This window comes from Dendrobates tinctorius, unplaced genomic scaffold (assembly GCF_039654945.1).
Source record: "Dendrobates tinctorius isolate UK_male_01 unplaced genomic scaffold, ASM3965494v1 ptg000085l, whole genome shotgun sequence".
Classification (NCBI taxonomy): Eukaryota; Metazoa; Chordata; class Amphibia; order Anura; family Dendrobatidae; genus Dendrobates; species Dendrobates tinctorius.
In genome coordinates, this window is record NW_027361753.1 from 783,734 (window position 1) to 796,556 (window position 12,823).

Sequence of the window (12,823 nt, forward strand, 5' to 3'; positions counted from 1 at the left end):
TCTAATAATTAGAGTAAACTTGCACCAAATTTATCACAGTGGATGATAAAAATGCTACATCCTGCACTTTTGTCCAACTTTCCATAACCTTGGCACGTATTGATGCATATTAAAGCGGATCTGGCACCAGATTTTATAATGTGAACTGCATTTATTATTAGATCTTAGTCTTGATGAGGCTGGTGTATTTACTATGAAAACCCATATTAGAATGGCTATATTATCTGCTTTGAAGGTTTTCCTAAAATGAGCAGTCCAGTTCTAGTTTGGGTGTTGAAATGTTGCAAAGGCCTTATAAAGCCATTCTAATGTGGATTTTCAAAATAAGTACACCAATCTAACCAGGCCTGATGTATAGTTCTCAATTTTATTTATTGTGAAACCGTATGATAGATCTGCTTTAAATGTGTCCAGCTAAGTGTAGTGGATATCCATTGCATCCAGCCTCCTTCAGGTACAATACACATTATTTACCAACAAAGGAAACAACCTCCTCTGTCGAAGATAAGTGGAGCTACCAGGACCATGCCGGTAGCTGAAGATCGGGACAATTTTGGAAATACCGGTATATTAGTAATTTGTAAATATTTAGAATCAGTATAAACCATTCAAGTTCAGGTATGTTGGCCTCGCAGCTGCCTTTTTCTATATTATCTGTGGGGAGTAAAGTTATCTTGCTGGTAGCCGAGTGAAGTACCACCCAGGAGGAGCAGTGTTCCACCAATCAGTGGAACATGTGAGTCAGAGACCACACCCACGAGCTGCTACATTGGAGAAAGCACACTGTAACCAGGAACACAACTCTTCTAGTAAGGGCAGAAAAGGAACAAGAGAATTTCTTCTTTTCTCTAGAATTAGGAACATCTACCAACCTCTCGTCATATTTCCACGAAAGATACAAGTAGCCAAATAGCTTAGTTACTCACCGATAACGGTGTTTCTCGGAACCCATGACAGCACCACGGAGAGAGGGGATCCGCCCTTCAGGGACAGGAACCTACAGAAAAAGGGCGGTACCTCTCCTCCGCCTTCAGTTGGTTACAGAGCATCAGAGGGTCTCCAGGTTAGTTAGACAACAGAAATACATACACAATATTATAATACTGCTTACTTATCAAAGCACCGTGCCTAAACGGAAACACTCTACTAACAATAAAACGTGCTCACCATACTCGTGAAGGGGAGGGGAATAAGCGGGTGCTGTCATGGGTTCCGAGAAACACCGTTATCGGTGAGTAACTAAGCTATTCTCTCTCACCCATGACAGCACCACGGAGAGAATTTCAGAGATTGGTAGCTTAGGGAGGGACCACCGCCTGAAGGACCCTTCTCCCGAAGGTCAGGTCAGATGTAGAGGCTAGATCTAATCTATAGTGCCTAAAAAAGGTCGAAGGTAATGACCAGGTGGCCGCCTTACAGATTTGTTCTATTGATACCTCAGATCTTTCAGCCCATGAGGTCGCCATTGCCCTTGTGGAATGAGCTCTCAGCCCTTCTGGGATGGTATTCCCACTGGATGAATATGCCAGGGCAATCGCATCCCTTATCCACCTTGCCAGGGTACTCTTGGATGCTTTGAGCCCCTTCCGAGGACCCTGGAAACATACAGAGAGAGCCTTCCTTCCTACACTTTTTGGTGGCCTCTAAGTACTGTACTAGGCACCTTTTAACATCTAAAGTGTGGAACTTTTCTTCCCCCTTATTTTTTGGATTTGGGCAGAAGGAAGGAAGGACTACCTCCTGGGACCTGTGAAAATGTGATGACACTTTAGGTAAATAGGCTGGGTCAGGTTTTAAGATGACTCTATCCTCTAGAATTTTTGTAAAAGGAGGCCCCGCTGACAAGGCTTGAATATCGCTCACTCTTCGGGCTGATGTTAGTGCCACCAGAAGCACCGTTTTAAGAGATAGGATTTTTAGGGGTGCCGAGTGAATTGGTTCAAACGGAGGGCCTGTCAGTGTTGAAAGTACAAGATTCAGGTCCCATGATGGTAATCTTTGACTGGCTATTGGCCTCGATCTGGTTGCGGCTTTAATAAACCGTGCTACCCAGGGGTCACCTGCCACATCATGGTTATAGAGGGCGCCTAATGCCGCTATTTGTACTTTTAATGTGTTGACCGCCTGACCCTGTTCTAGGCCCTCTTGTAGAAATTCTAGGATCTTATCAATCTGAACCCCGTCCTGAACCTTTGCCCTAGAGGTGGATAGAAATTTTTTCCATATTCTGCCATAAGCTCTCATTGTAACCGGTTTCCTACTCTTTTGTAGTGTAGTTATCAGGTTTTCTGAAAAACCCCTGTCCCTCATAAGTGCCCTTTCAAATTCCATGCTGTTAAATGGAGGTTCGGTGCCTGAGGATGTAGCACTGAGCCCTGTGATAGCAGGTCCGGGAGATCTGGTAGGACCCATTGTTCGGTTACTGAGAGCATTCTTATCCAGGAATACCAGGTTCTTTTGGGCCAGAAGGGGGCTATCAGTATCATTCTTGCCCTGTCCTCCCTGACTTTCTTTAGGACTGCTGGAATGAGCATGATTGGGGGAAAGGCATATGTTAGATTCTGTGTCCATGGGAGCATAAATGCGTCCAGAATTAGAGGATTCCCCCTGGGATCTAGGGAGCAGAAGGTGTCTACTTTTTTGTTTTTGAAGTCGGCGAACAGATCCACGTCTGGGGTCCCCCACATTTTTACAATCTGCCGAAAAATGGACTGCTTTAGTACCCATTCCCCCTGTCGTAATTGGGTGCGGCTCAGAAAGTCTGCCCTTTGATTCTCTGTACCGCGGATGTGTAGGGCTGTCAGAGATAACAGGTTTGCCTCCGCTAGTTTGAGGATTTTGGCGGATGTGTCCATTAGGGCTCGGGACCTGGTTCCCCCCTGGTGATTTATATAGGCCACTGTGACCCGACTGTCCGAAAGGATACGGACATGGTGGTTCTGGAGTAGGGGTAGGAAGTGTGTTAGGGCATAGCCTACTGCTAGAAGCTCCTTTTGATTTGAGGAGGCTCTTAGTTCTTGATTTCCCCATACGCTCTGAGTCACCTCGTTGTTCATGTGCGCTCCCCATCCTGTGGGACTGGCATCTGTTGTCACTATGTGTGTTATCTTTGGTGCCCAGGGGATCCCTTTGGACAGGTTCTCCTAGTTTCCCCACCAAGCTAGGGAATGAATAGTGCTTGAATTTAGGGTAATGCGACCCTCTAGGTGTCCCCCTATTACTGCCTGGTTGGCCAATACGTCCCACTGGAGATTTCTCGTGTGTAACTGAGCCCATTGAACTGCTGGTAGGCAGGCAGATAGTGAACCCAACAGTGACATGGCCTTCCTTAGTGTCATGGAGGGATTTTGGATTGCTCTTGCTGTAATTTGAGCGATCTTCTTTTTGTGGTTTGGGAGGCGACACTCCTGAATGTTTGAGTCTAGTGTTAGGCCCAAGAATTCTTGTACCCTGCTGGGCTCCAATCTTGATTTTTTTAGATTTAGGAGCCAGCCCAGGTCTTGTAGAGTGTTCATCACCCTGTCTCTCTGTTCCCTGCATTTTTGAGCCGAGCTGCCTGCTATTAGGAAATCATCTAGATACGGGATTATTATTATTATATCTTGTTCCCTTATATGAGCCATCATTTCCGCTACTATTTTGGTGAATACTCGCGGGGCTATCGATATTCCGAACGGCAGGGCTCTGTACTGAAATTCTTTCACCTTGCCTTTTATTGAGACGGCTAACCTCAGATACTTCCTGGAGTCTTTGTGGATAGGGACGTGATAATAAGCGTCGCTGAGGTCCAACACCGTCATGTAGCAGTTTGGGAACAGGACTTTGGTGGTAGATTTGATCGACTCCATTTTGAAGCTCTGGTTCTTGACGTATTTGTTTAGCTTTCTCAGATTTATAATTGTACGAAAGGTGCCGTCTGGTTTGGTCACTAGAAAAAGAGGGGAGTAGAACCCTCTGCCCATATCCTGCAGGGGGACCTCCTGGAGGACTCCTTTTTTTTTTACTAGGCCTAGAACCTCGCTTTCTAGCGCTTCCTGTTCTCGCATGCTGGATCTCAGCGGCGTTGTTATATATTTTTGAGGCAAGAGAGAGAAAAAGTTTATCCTTAGGCCCTCCTGGATTAGGTTTATTATCCATGGGTTTGTTGAAATTCTCCTCCAGGCTGGAAGGAAAAAGGATAACCTTCCCCCCACCCTTGGCGTACTGTCACTTGGAGGGCTTTTTGTCCCGGGGAGAGTTATTAAAGAAGAAGCCTCTATCTCTTCTTTTATCATCCCACTTTTGTTCCCTTGGTGGTCTTCTCTGAAAAAACCTCCTATTCCGAAAGGGTCTTTTAAATGCCGCTGGCCCTAAATTTGGGAATCCTTTTTTCTTGTCCCCTGCTTTCTGGAGGATGTCATCTAACGTTTCCCCAAAAAGGAATTTCCCTTCACAGGGGATGGAGCATAATTTCATTTTGGTTTGAAGGTCCCCTGGCCAACTTTTAAGCCATAGTGTCCTTCGGGCCGCGTTTGAAAGTGCTGCTGTTTTGGACGATAGTCTGACTGAATCGGCCGATGAGTCTGCTAGGAATGCAGCCGCTCCCCTTATTACTGGGATAGAATCTAAAATTTTATCTCTAGGTGTCCCTTCCCTCAGCTGTTTCTCAAGTTGGTCCACCCATACCATTAGGGCTCTTGAGGTACATGTCGCCGCTATCGCTGGCCTGAGGTTACCGCCTGCAGACTCCCAAGCCCCCTTTAGAAAGGTATCCGCCTTCTTATCTAGGGGGTCCCTGAGGGTGCCCATGTCCTCAAAGGGAAGGGCGAATTTCTTTGAGGCTTTAGCAACTGCTACATCGAGTTTCGGGGCTCTATCCCAAGATGTGGATGCCTCCTCCTCAAAGGGATATTTCCTTTTAAGGGAAGGGACCGTAGTATTTTTCCTATCTGGCTTATCCTATTCCCTTTTGATTAGACCCTTGACGATTTCGTTTAGCGGAAATACTCTCCGTTTTTTCTGGCCTAGCCCCCCGAACATTATGTCCTGGACTGTCTTATCCGGCCTTGGGTCCAATACCCCCATGGTAGACCTTACAGCTTTTACCAGTTTGTCTACCTCTTCTAGGGGAAAACAACGGCGCCCTCCTGTTTCCTCGTCTGAGGATGAGGAGCCGTATTCTGAGGATTTAGACGAGACTTCCCCTGATGTGGAAGAATCTGACTGGGAGGTTTCTACCGTGTCTTTTTTCCTCGTTTTATCCTTATGTTTAAGGGATTCGAGGGCACTCTGAACCTCTGATTTAATTGCGGCCCTTAGGTCAGATGCGAAATCCGGAGTCTCCTGACAAACAATTTCTTTTGTACAGGACTCGCATAGTTTTTTCTCCTATGATACCGGTAGGGGTTTAGCGCAAGTGGGACATTCCCTGTTCTTTTTAGCCTTCTTCTTTCCCTAATAAGGGAGAGGGATTGCATTACAAGGGTGACATTCACGAAGATCACTTACCCCCCAAAAAAAGGCACGCGGCTGCAGGTACCGGTTCGGGAGACGGAGTCAGGTCCTGTATAGGCTGATCTCCTGGTGGCGTTTTGCTCCTCGCTGCTGACGTGCTACGCCGCGTGGAGTGACTGCTGGAACGGCACTGTGTTTCGTTCCTTTTGTCGGTGGTGGTGTTGGTGGTGCTGCTGCTGTTTCAGCTGCTGCCTCTGGTCCTGTTGCTGGTCGCTATCCTCCATTATTAGGATCGCTTCGAGCCAGGAGTTTCTGCACCTCAGCTTTTTTAAACTTAGCGGCGCGTGACGTCACCGCTCCCCCTGCACGCGCTGGTCGGGAAGCGCGCTCCTGCGCATGCGCATGCGCCCGCTTCCGGGACCCGGAAGTCACTGGTCTACTTCGGGGGCAGCGGCCATCTTGGTACTCTCCATACCATGGCGCTGCCCACGCTCCACCGGTTCCCGCTGAGCCCCAATCTCCTTTCCGGAGCGGCGACTCCGGCGTCTCTCCCCCCCGCTCACTCGGCAGCCCGCATCGGCCCCGGCGGTGGCGGCTTCAGGCACCGCACCTGCCGCGACAGGGGCCTCCCCGCTGCCAATAACCGGACAGGCCGGCCCCGGACTCCTTGGATACGCAGGTACGCCGTACTGTGGGTCCCTCCGTCAGGGACAGGAACCCAACTGAAGGCGGAGGAGAGGTACCGCCCTTTTTCTGTAGGTTCCTGTCCCTGAAGGGCGGATCCCCTCTCTCCGTGGTGCTGTCATGGGTGAGAGAGAAATAGAGCAATTGTACAACAAAGAGAGGCTCGTGACCTTGATTTCTCCATCGCGGTTTTCCGACCTTGTAGCATTTCGAAGGCATGTGTCCTTGTATGCTTTACAATAGGACTTAACATGTAATACGTGGACCTGGTTATAGCGACGGACCCTCCTCCTACAGTCAGTCAGTACAGTCTGCTAGAAATGAGATATCAGAGGAATGTTAGGTACAAGTGTGAGCGAGAGAGACCCTGACGGGACACTAGTCTGATAAAATGGCATATTAGTGGTGAGGGGGTCCACTCTGAGGACCTGTCCAGGCCAAGTGCATAGGAGTTATTCAGCAAGTAAAAAATGTGACAAAGGGTCCGTTGCCCCCGGCATTTCCTGTTCTTACTCTGCCTGGGGATCTCTCAACTATCTCTTCTACTTCTTGGTCCTATCTCTGCATAAATGGAAGAAAATACAACTCAGAGAATCAATAACCAAGCCAGGGTCCCATAACAGAAAGTGACCGGTAAAGGGGCTTTTTTGTGATGAGGCATGACTAGCGAGTACAGTACAGACCGACGAAACTGGGTGGCCACAGTAAGCGTGCTGAGCAAAAAAAAATTAAACCACTCAACATTTTGCTAAACAGATTTGACTTCTGGGACATTCATCAGATTTCCTCTGAAACTCTACAGCCAACCAGATATTGATCCCAGAAAGTTGAGGGAGACGTGTCAATGATTTCAGAGGAGTGGTGACAATTTGGAAGGAGTAGAGCAGAGGGAGATGTATCAATGATTACAGAGGAGTGGTGACAATTTGGAAAGAGTATCAATTTTTTTTTAAATTTTTGTTTTAGATCTTTTTCACTTCTTTGGATCCAAAAATAAGGGGTTGTTGTCCAGCAGAGATTTGGACAACCATTTATTTTCGAAAAGTCTCTTAAAAGATTTGTCGATCAGCTGTTTGGATCCTTATCGATCGGCTGTGATCTCTCACGGAGTAACTGCTTATTTTACTTACAAGACGACTGCAGGGGAAATGAAGGGGTTATCAATAAATGCGAATGCCGGGTCTTCCGAGGAGAGAGAAACTTAGCAGCTGCTCTTCCCTCATCCTAGGTGCAGATGACGGTGTTTTCCCTCGGACAGAGTATTTCTGGGGAAAAAATTGCAGCATGCCCTATTTGCAACCGATATTCAAATCGCACTCGGTCATGCAAGTCAATTAGCCCATGGACAATAATAATAAAATCGGACAGCACTTCAATGTCATGGACTGACCGAATAGACGACCACACTCCGACGACCACACTCGACTTGATTAACTTGAATGACAGAAAAGTAGCGTAACCCTGGCCTTATAGATTTCATATAGAATATCTCATCAATGAGGGTCAGACCTCTGTCTGGTCACTTGTTCCGGATACAGAGTTGGCAATGCAGTTACTCCCCAAGGAAGTCTATGGAAAAATGGTAAAGGCCGGGTGTACTCAGCCATTCCTCTCTCGCATAGGTCATTATAACAGGTCCGTAAATAGGACCGGCACTGCAGACATAAAACAATGAAATGATTACATCATGGGGGCTTCCTATCTATAGAGCTTTTCTCTATTATTAAAGTGGTTGTCACATTTTCTTAAATGGGTATAGTTGCAACGTGCTTGGAAAAAAAAAAAAAAAAACTTGGCCTCTCCATTCTCAAGAATGGAGGAATTTTTAATCCAATGGTTTAGTGCTCATTGGAGAGTTTACAGGCCACTTCTTCAGCCTGTCAGCGGTGGTCGGTATCTTATGAAAGGAGCACTGCGCTACAAGCTTTTTTGCAAACACTGCTCTGAAGTCGGCTTCAGCACCGCTGTGCTCTTTCGATGTTGCAAAAGCAAAAAAATACCTCCGTGTGCAGCAAATGGGAAGTGCAAAGCTTGGCCTAGGGGGCACTGCCATGCCGCTGGCCTAAACTGTCAATCACCAAGATCGCACCGCCCCCAAACAGGAAGCTGGGAGGCAGAGGAGTGGTGCGCTCCTGTAGATAAAATTTCAGAATTACAGTAACTATTTATGGCATGGCTTCAAAAAGCTGAAAATGGAGGTTTTTCCAAACTTGGAGGAGGGAAGACAAATAGACAATCATTGCAAAATCCTTCCAAAACCAAATGATTGATCACTCAATTTGCAATGTTTAAAAATGCAAAAATATACCCCAGTCACTCTTATTAATATCTCACCGATGAAGGATGAACCCTACAACTTCCAGCACGGCACGGCACTCAGCGCGTGCACACACCAGACCTGTTTTGTGTCAGGCCGATGCATCTGCTCGGAAAACTTTGGGCACCCGTCCAAATCATGTGCAGAAAAGAATGGCTTTAAATGAGCGGCCTTTAATCATGAGAAGAAATAAAACAAGTTACGAGCACAAATTTGACATATAAAGGAGAAAAAGTTTCTCTTTATGGGAAGGAGACAGAATCTGGAGTAATTGAGAGCATGTGTGTGGACATAAAGGATGTACAGTGCTCTGCTGCGCGGCCATCCTCGCTCTGCGCTCACCGCCGGCCCGCTCTACAAGCTCAAAATGAAATCCATGTAAAATTTAATGGGAGGGAATCTTTCATCCCAAAACGTAGGAATTTGCTTTTGAATAAAATACAAAAAAAAAAAAAAAAAAAAAGAGAATAAAGTCCGAAACAAACCATGCCGATTGAAATTGTGGTTTATTTCATTTGAATTTAGCCCAAAGCCAGATCGTGTCATACTGGAAATCTGCAATTCTCTTATATACTGGGAAAAGCAGGAAGAACGAAGAAAATAAATAACCAATAGATATTTCCTGATATGGCACCAACATGTTCTGAAGCACTGTACAAAGACTGCAATCTCTCTCTTGCGTCCTAGACAACGGTGTTTCCTGAAAAAATTACCGTTTGGATTTTTCATACTTTCTTTGTACATTTAACTTTGATGTGGCGTGTGGTCATAAAATCAGCTCATTCTGCAGCCAGTGAAGGACAGCGCAACACGGCGGCTATAAAAGGCAAATAATGCAAACATTTTAATGAAACCCAATTGCAAAAATGATTTTTTTTTAGCTCATATTGCTTGCATTTAAGTTATAGTTTTTAGAAAAACAATCCCAAAAGGTGGACCATATCTTTTAAAATAGGTTATCCAGGCATACTGTAACAGGGACTTAATGGTTTGACATTTTCAGTTCTGGTAGTGATCGGATGTAAGCAGTAAACCGCTCCACTCATTGTGTAATGGCCATTATTGGGTACAGCAGCTTAGCGCCTATTTACATGCCGCTGAAACAGGGGTCTGAAGTCCGTTATTTAAACTGAGCGGCAGTTTAGAACTCTCCCTCTCCCCTCCGGCAGTTTAGAACGCTCCCCCCCCCTCCGGCAGTTTAGAACGCTCCCCCCCCCTCCGGCAGTTTAGAACGCTCCCCCCCCCCTCCGGCAGTTTAGAACGCTCCCCCCCCCCTCCGGCAGTTTAGAACGCTCCCCCCCCCACTTCCGGCAGTTTAGAACGCTCCCCCCCACTTCCGGTAGTTTAGAACGCTCACTGTTGCTACTTCTGTGGAACTGAAGGAAGTAGGTTAGGGGGTCCCCGCACATTAATTCTAACAGACAGCACCAGATTGGTGGAGACGCCCCCCTCCACAGAGGGACTGGTACTGCCCAGTTGTCAATATAGTCATGAACATTCAGGAAGAGTAAACAGAGGAACCGTGGAACCTAGTGTTCTAAAGAAAATTTCTTCAGCGTTTGTAATTTGAGGAATGCAGGCATTTACCAAAACAGATATGTCAGAAAAGTTGACAGGTTCTCCTTAAAGGGGTCAAATGAGATTAGAAAAACATGGTTGATTTTTCAAGAAACTGCAGCACTTGGTGATGGGCTGTGTCGTGTCTTGTACTGTAGTTTGGCCCCAATTACTAGAGCTGCAATACCATACTACAAGAGTGGTGCTAGAACTATGCAACCAGGTTTTTCTACATATCCTTGCAAGTTCATCTCTAAATCTTCAAATCAAGTGTTTGAGTACAAAGGTGAGAGAAGGGAGAAAGAAAAATAAATACAAAAATAACAAAACAAGAGAAAAAAAGGAGAAAAAAAAAAAGAAGAGAAAGAAAAAGATAGGAAGGAAAGAAGGAAAAAGTAAAGACAGGTTTTATAGTGATGGTGATCTTACCTTCGGTCGTTTCTTTTCCTTCGGAATAACTTTTTGGTGTGCGCTATTTCTGCTTCGTGGGGCAGTGGGTGATATCCCTGCGGAGGAGAAAGAAAGAAAACAAAAAAAAAACAGAACATTGAGTGTTTTTGCTTTAGTAAACCACTGCCGACATAACAGCATAGAGCGGCTCAGGGCAATCACTCTTGGAATGCAGTTCTTTGACAACCGTTCTACAGACTGACACGAGTTGTCAGTTTTCCAGGGTGCACCGCTCTTCACTAGGAAGTGCACCCAGCTTTGCAGAAAACCGCTACATAGTGAAGTCTGTCACAATGGCTGAATATCCTCATTTTAATAGAAAAATGAATGAATAAAGTGACACAAAATGAACCTTTCAAGGACAAGAAAACATAACTCCACCAAGAGCCCGAAGCGCCGTACCGGGAGGGGAGGGAGGTCCCGTTTTCTTTAGCTATCCCTATGTGAGGTCGTGTCTTTGTAAGCTCCCCATACATCTCAAGGTTTCTAAGCTGCACGTTAGCGTTGCTTATATGCAGATACATAGCGCTTCCAGCGTTGTTATTCTGCTACACTCCTACACAGTCCTATAACTACGTGGCGACATTGTATCATCACGAGCAATACAGGACAGAATAAAGCTGACTTCATGGTTGTATAGGCCAGTGGTTGTTTTTTGGGAAATGTAAACTCTACTTGCAGGACCGGCATTGCCGTCACCTAAGTGTCAGACTGGAGTCGTTTTGCTTTGAGGCTCTACAAAGTACTGACTTTAGGGAGGTGAATAGTTATGCAGGTCCTCTTTAAAGGAGGTTTTCAAACCACACCCTCCAAGAACAGAAAAGAAGAACTAGCGGCGGCAGAGTGGTGATTGGCTGACCCCAAAATTCTAGCTTCATGAGCAATGATCGACTTTCATTATGGTATCCTCACAGAATGTGTAAATCTATAGCAACATATGCATTATTGTATTTAGAGGGGTTTAGTGAAATTTTTAGTGAAATTTTGAAAGTGAAATTGACATACTGCACCAACTCCTGCTATCTGTCGGATCAGCGTCTAGATCTAGGACATGGTTTGGTGTTGTCCACCATAGAGTTACTGATACAGCAGTAAGATGTCGTCATGAAGCCTGAGAGTTGACAGGAAGACAGCAGAATTAAGAGAGCAGTTTAGGATTGCCAGGGATGTCATTCACATACACAGAGGGACAAAATCAAAAACTTTGACAAAGTCGCAGGCCAATCTTAATATATTTAATAAAAAATTGTCTACAATTGAGGAAGTTTCTCCTGATCAAATATAACTAACTTTTTTATATGGAAACAAAAGTAGTTGTCCCACAAAGTACAGTTTAATTAAAAGATTTTAAGAGTGAGATCACGTGATCCCCCACATCACAGTATGATGACCCTGTTGTACAACCCCCTTCCTCAAACCCATGACAAAGTATGGTGACCTCCACATAGCATGATGCCACAACTGGGTTCCCCACACAGCCCTCCACATAGTATAATGGGCCCCATATAATCCCCCATACAGTATAATGGGCCCCATATAATCCCCCATACAGTATAATGGGCCCCATATAATCCCCCATACAGTATAATGGGCCCCATATAATCCCCCATACAGTATAATGGGCCCCATATAATCCCCCATACAGTATAATGGGCCCCACACTGCCTTCCACAAAGTATAATGGACCTCATATAATCCCCTATACACTATAATGCCGCTATATAATTCTCCATATAGTATAATGGGCCCCACATAATCCCCTATACAGTATAATGGGCCCCACATAATCCCCTATACAGTATAGTGGGCCCCACATAATCCCCTACACAGTATAATGGGCCCCACATAAACCCCTATACAGTATAATGAGCCCCATATAATCCCCTATACAGTATAGTGCCTCCATATAATACCCCGTATAGTATAATGGGCCACGCATAATCCTCTATACCAGTGTTGCCCAACTCCAGTCCTCAAGAGCCACCAACAGGTCAGGTTTAAGGATTTCCTTAGTATTGCCCAGGTGGTGAAATTATTGCCTGTGCAGGTGAGCAGATCTCACCTGTGCAATTTTAAGGGAAATCCTGAAAATATGACCTGTTGGTGGCTCTTGTGGACTGGAGTTGGAGAACACTGCCCTATATAGTATACTGGGTCCCACACAGTATAATGTGCTCCATATAATCCTCCATACAGTATAATGGGCCCACACACAGCCCTCCATACAGTATAACGAGGCCCATATAATCCTCCATACAGTATAATGGGCCCACACACAGCCCTCCATACAGTATAATGAGCCCCATATAATCCCCTATACAGTATAGTGCCCCCATATAATACCCCATATAGTATAATGGGCCACGCATAATCCTCTATACC

General features: G+C 45.6%; 1 protein-coding gene across 3 annotated transcripts in view; it reads right to left on the minus strand.

The window, feature by feature from the left end:
- CTIF (cap binding complex dependent translation initiation factor) overlaps nucleotides 1–12,823 on the minus strand; it is a 191,546-nt gene that overhangs the window by 111,389 nt on the left and 67,334 nt on the right. For all 3 annotated transcript variants that reach the window (XM_073584749.1, XM_073584750.1, XM_073584751.1), the window contains one exon: nucleotides 10,421–10,497. In XM_073584749.1, coding sequence (XP_073440850.1) covers nucleotides 10,421–10,497 — 77 coding nt within the window. The remainder of the gene's footprint in view (nucleotides 1–10,420; nucleotides 10,498–12,823) is intronic.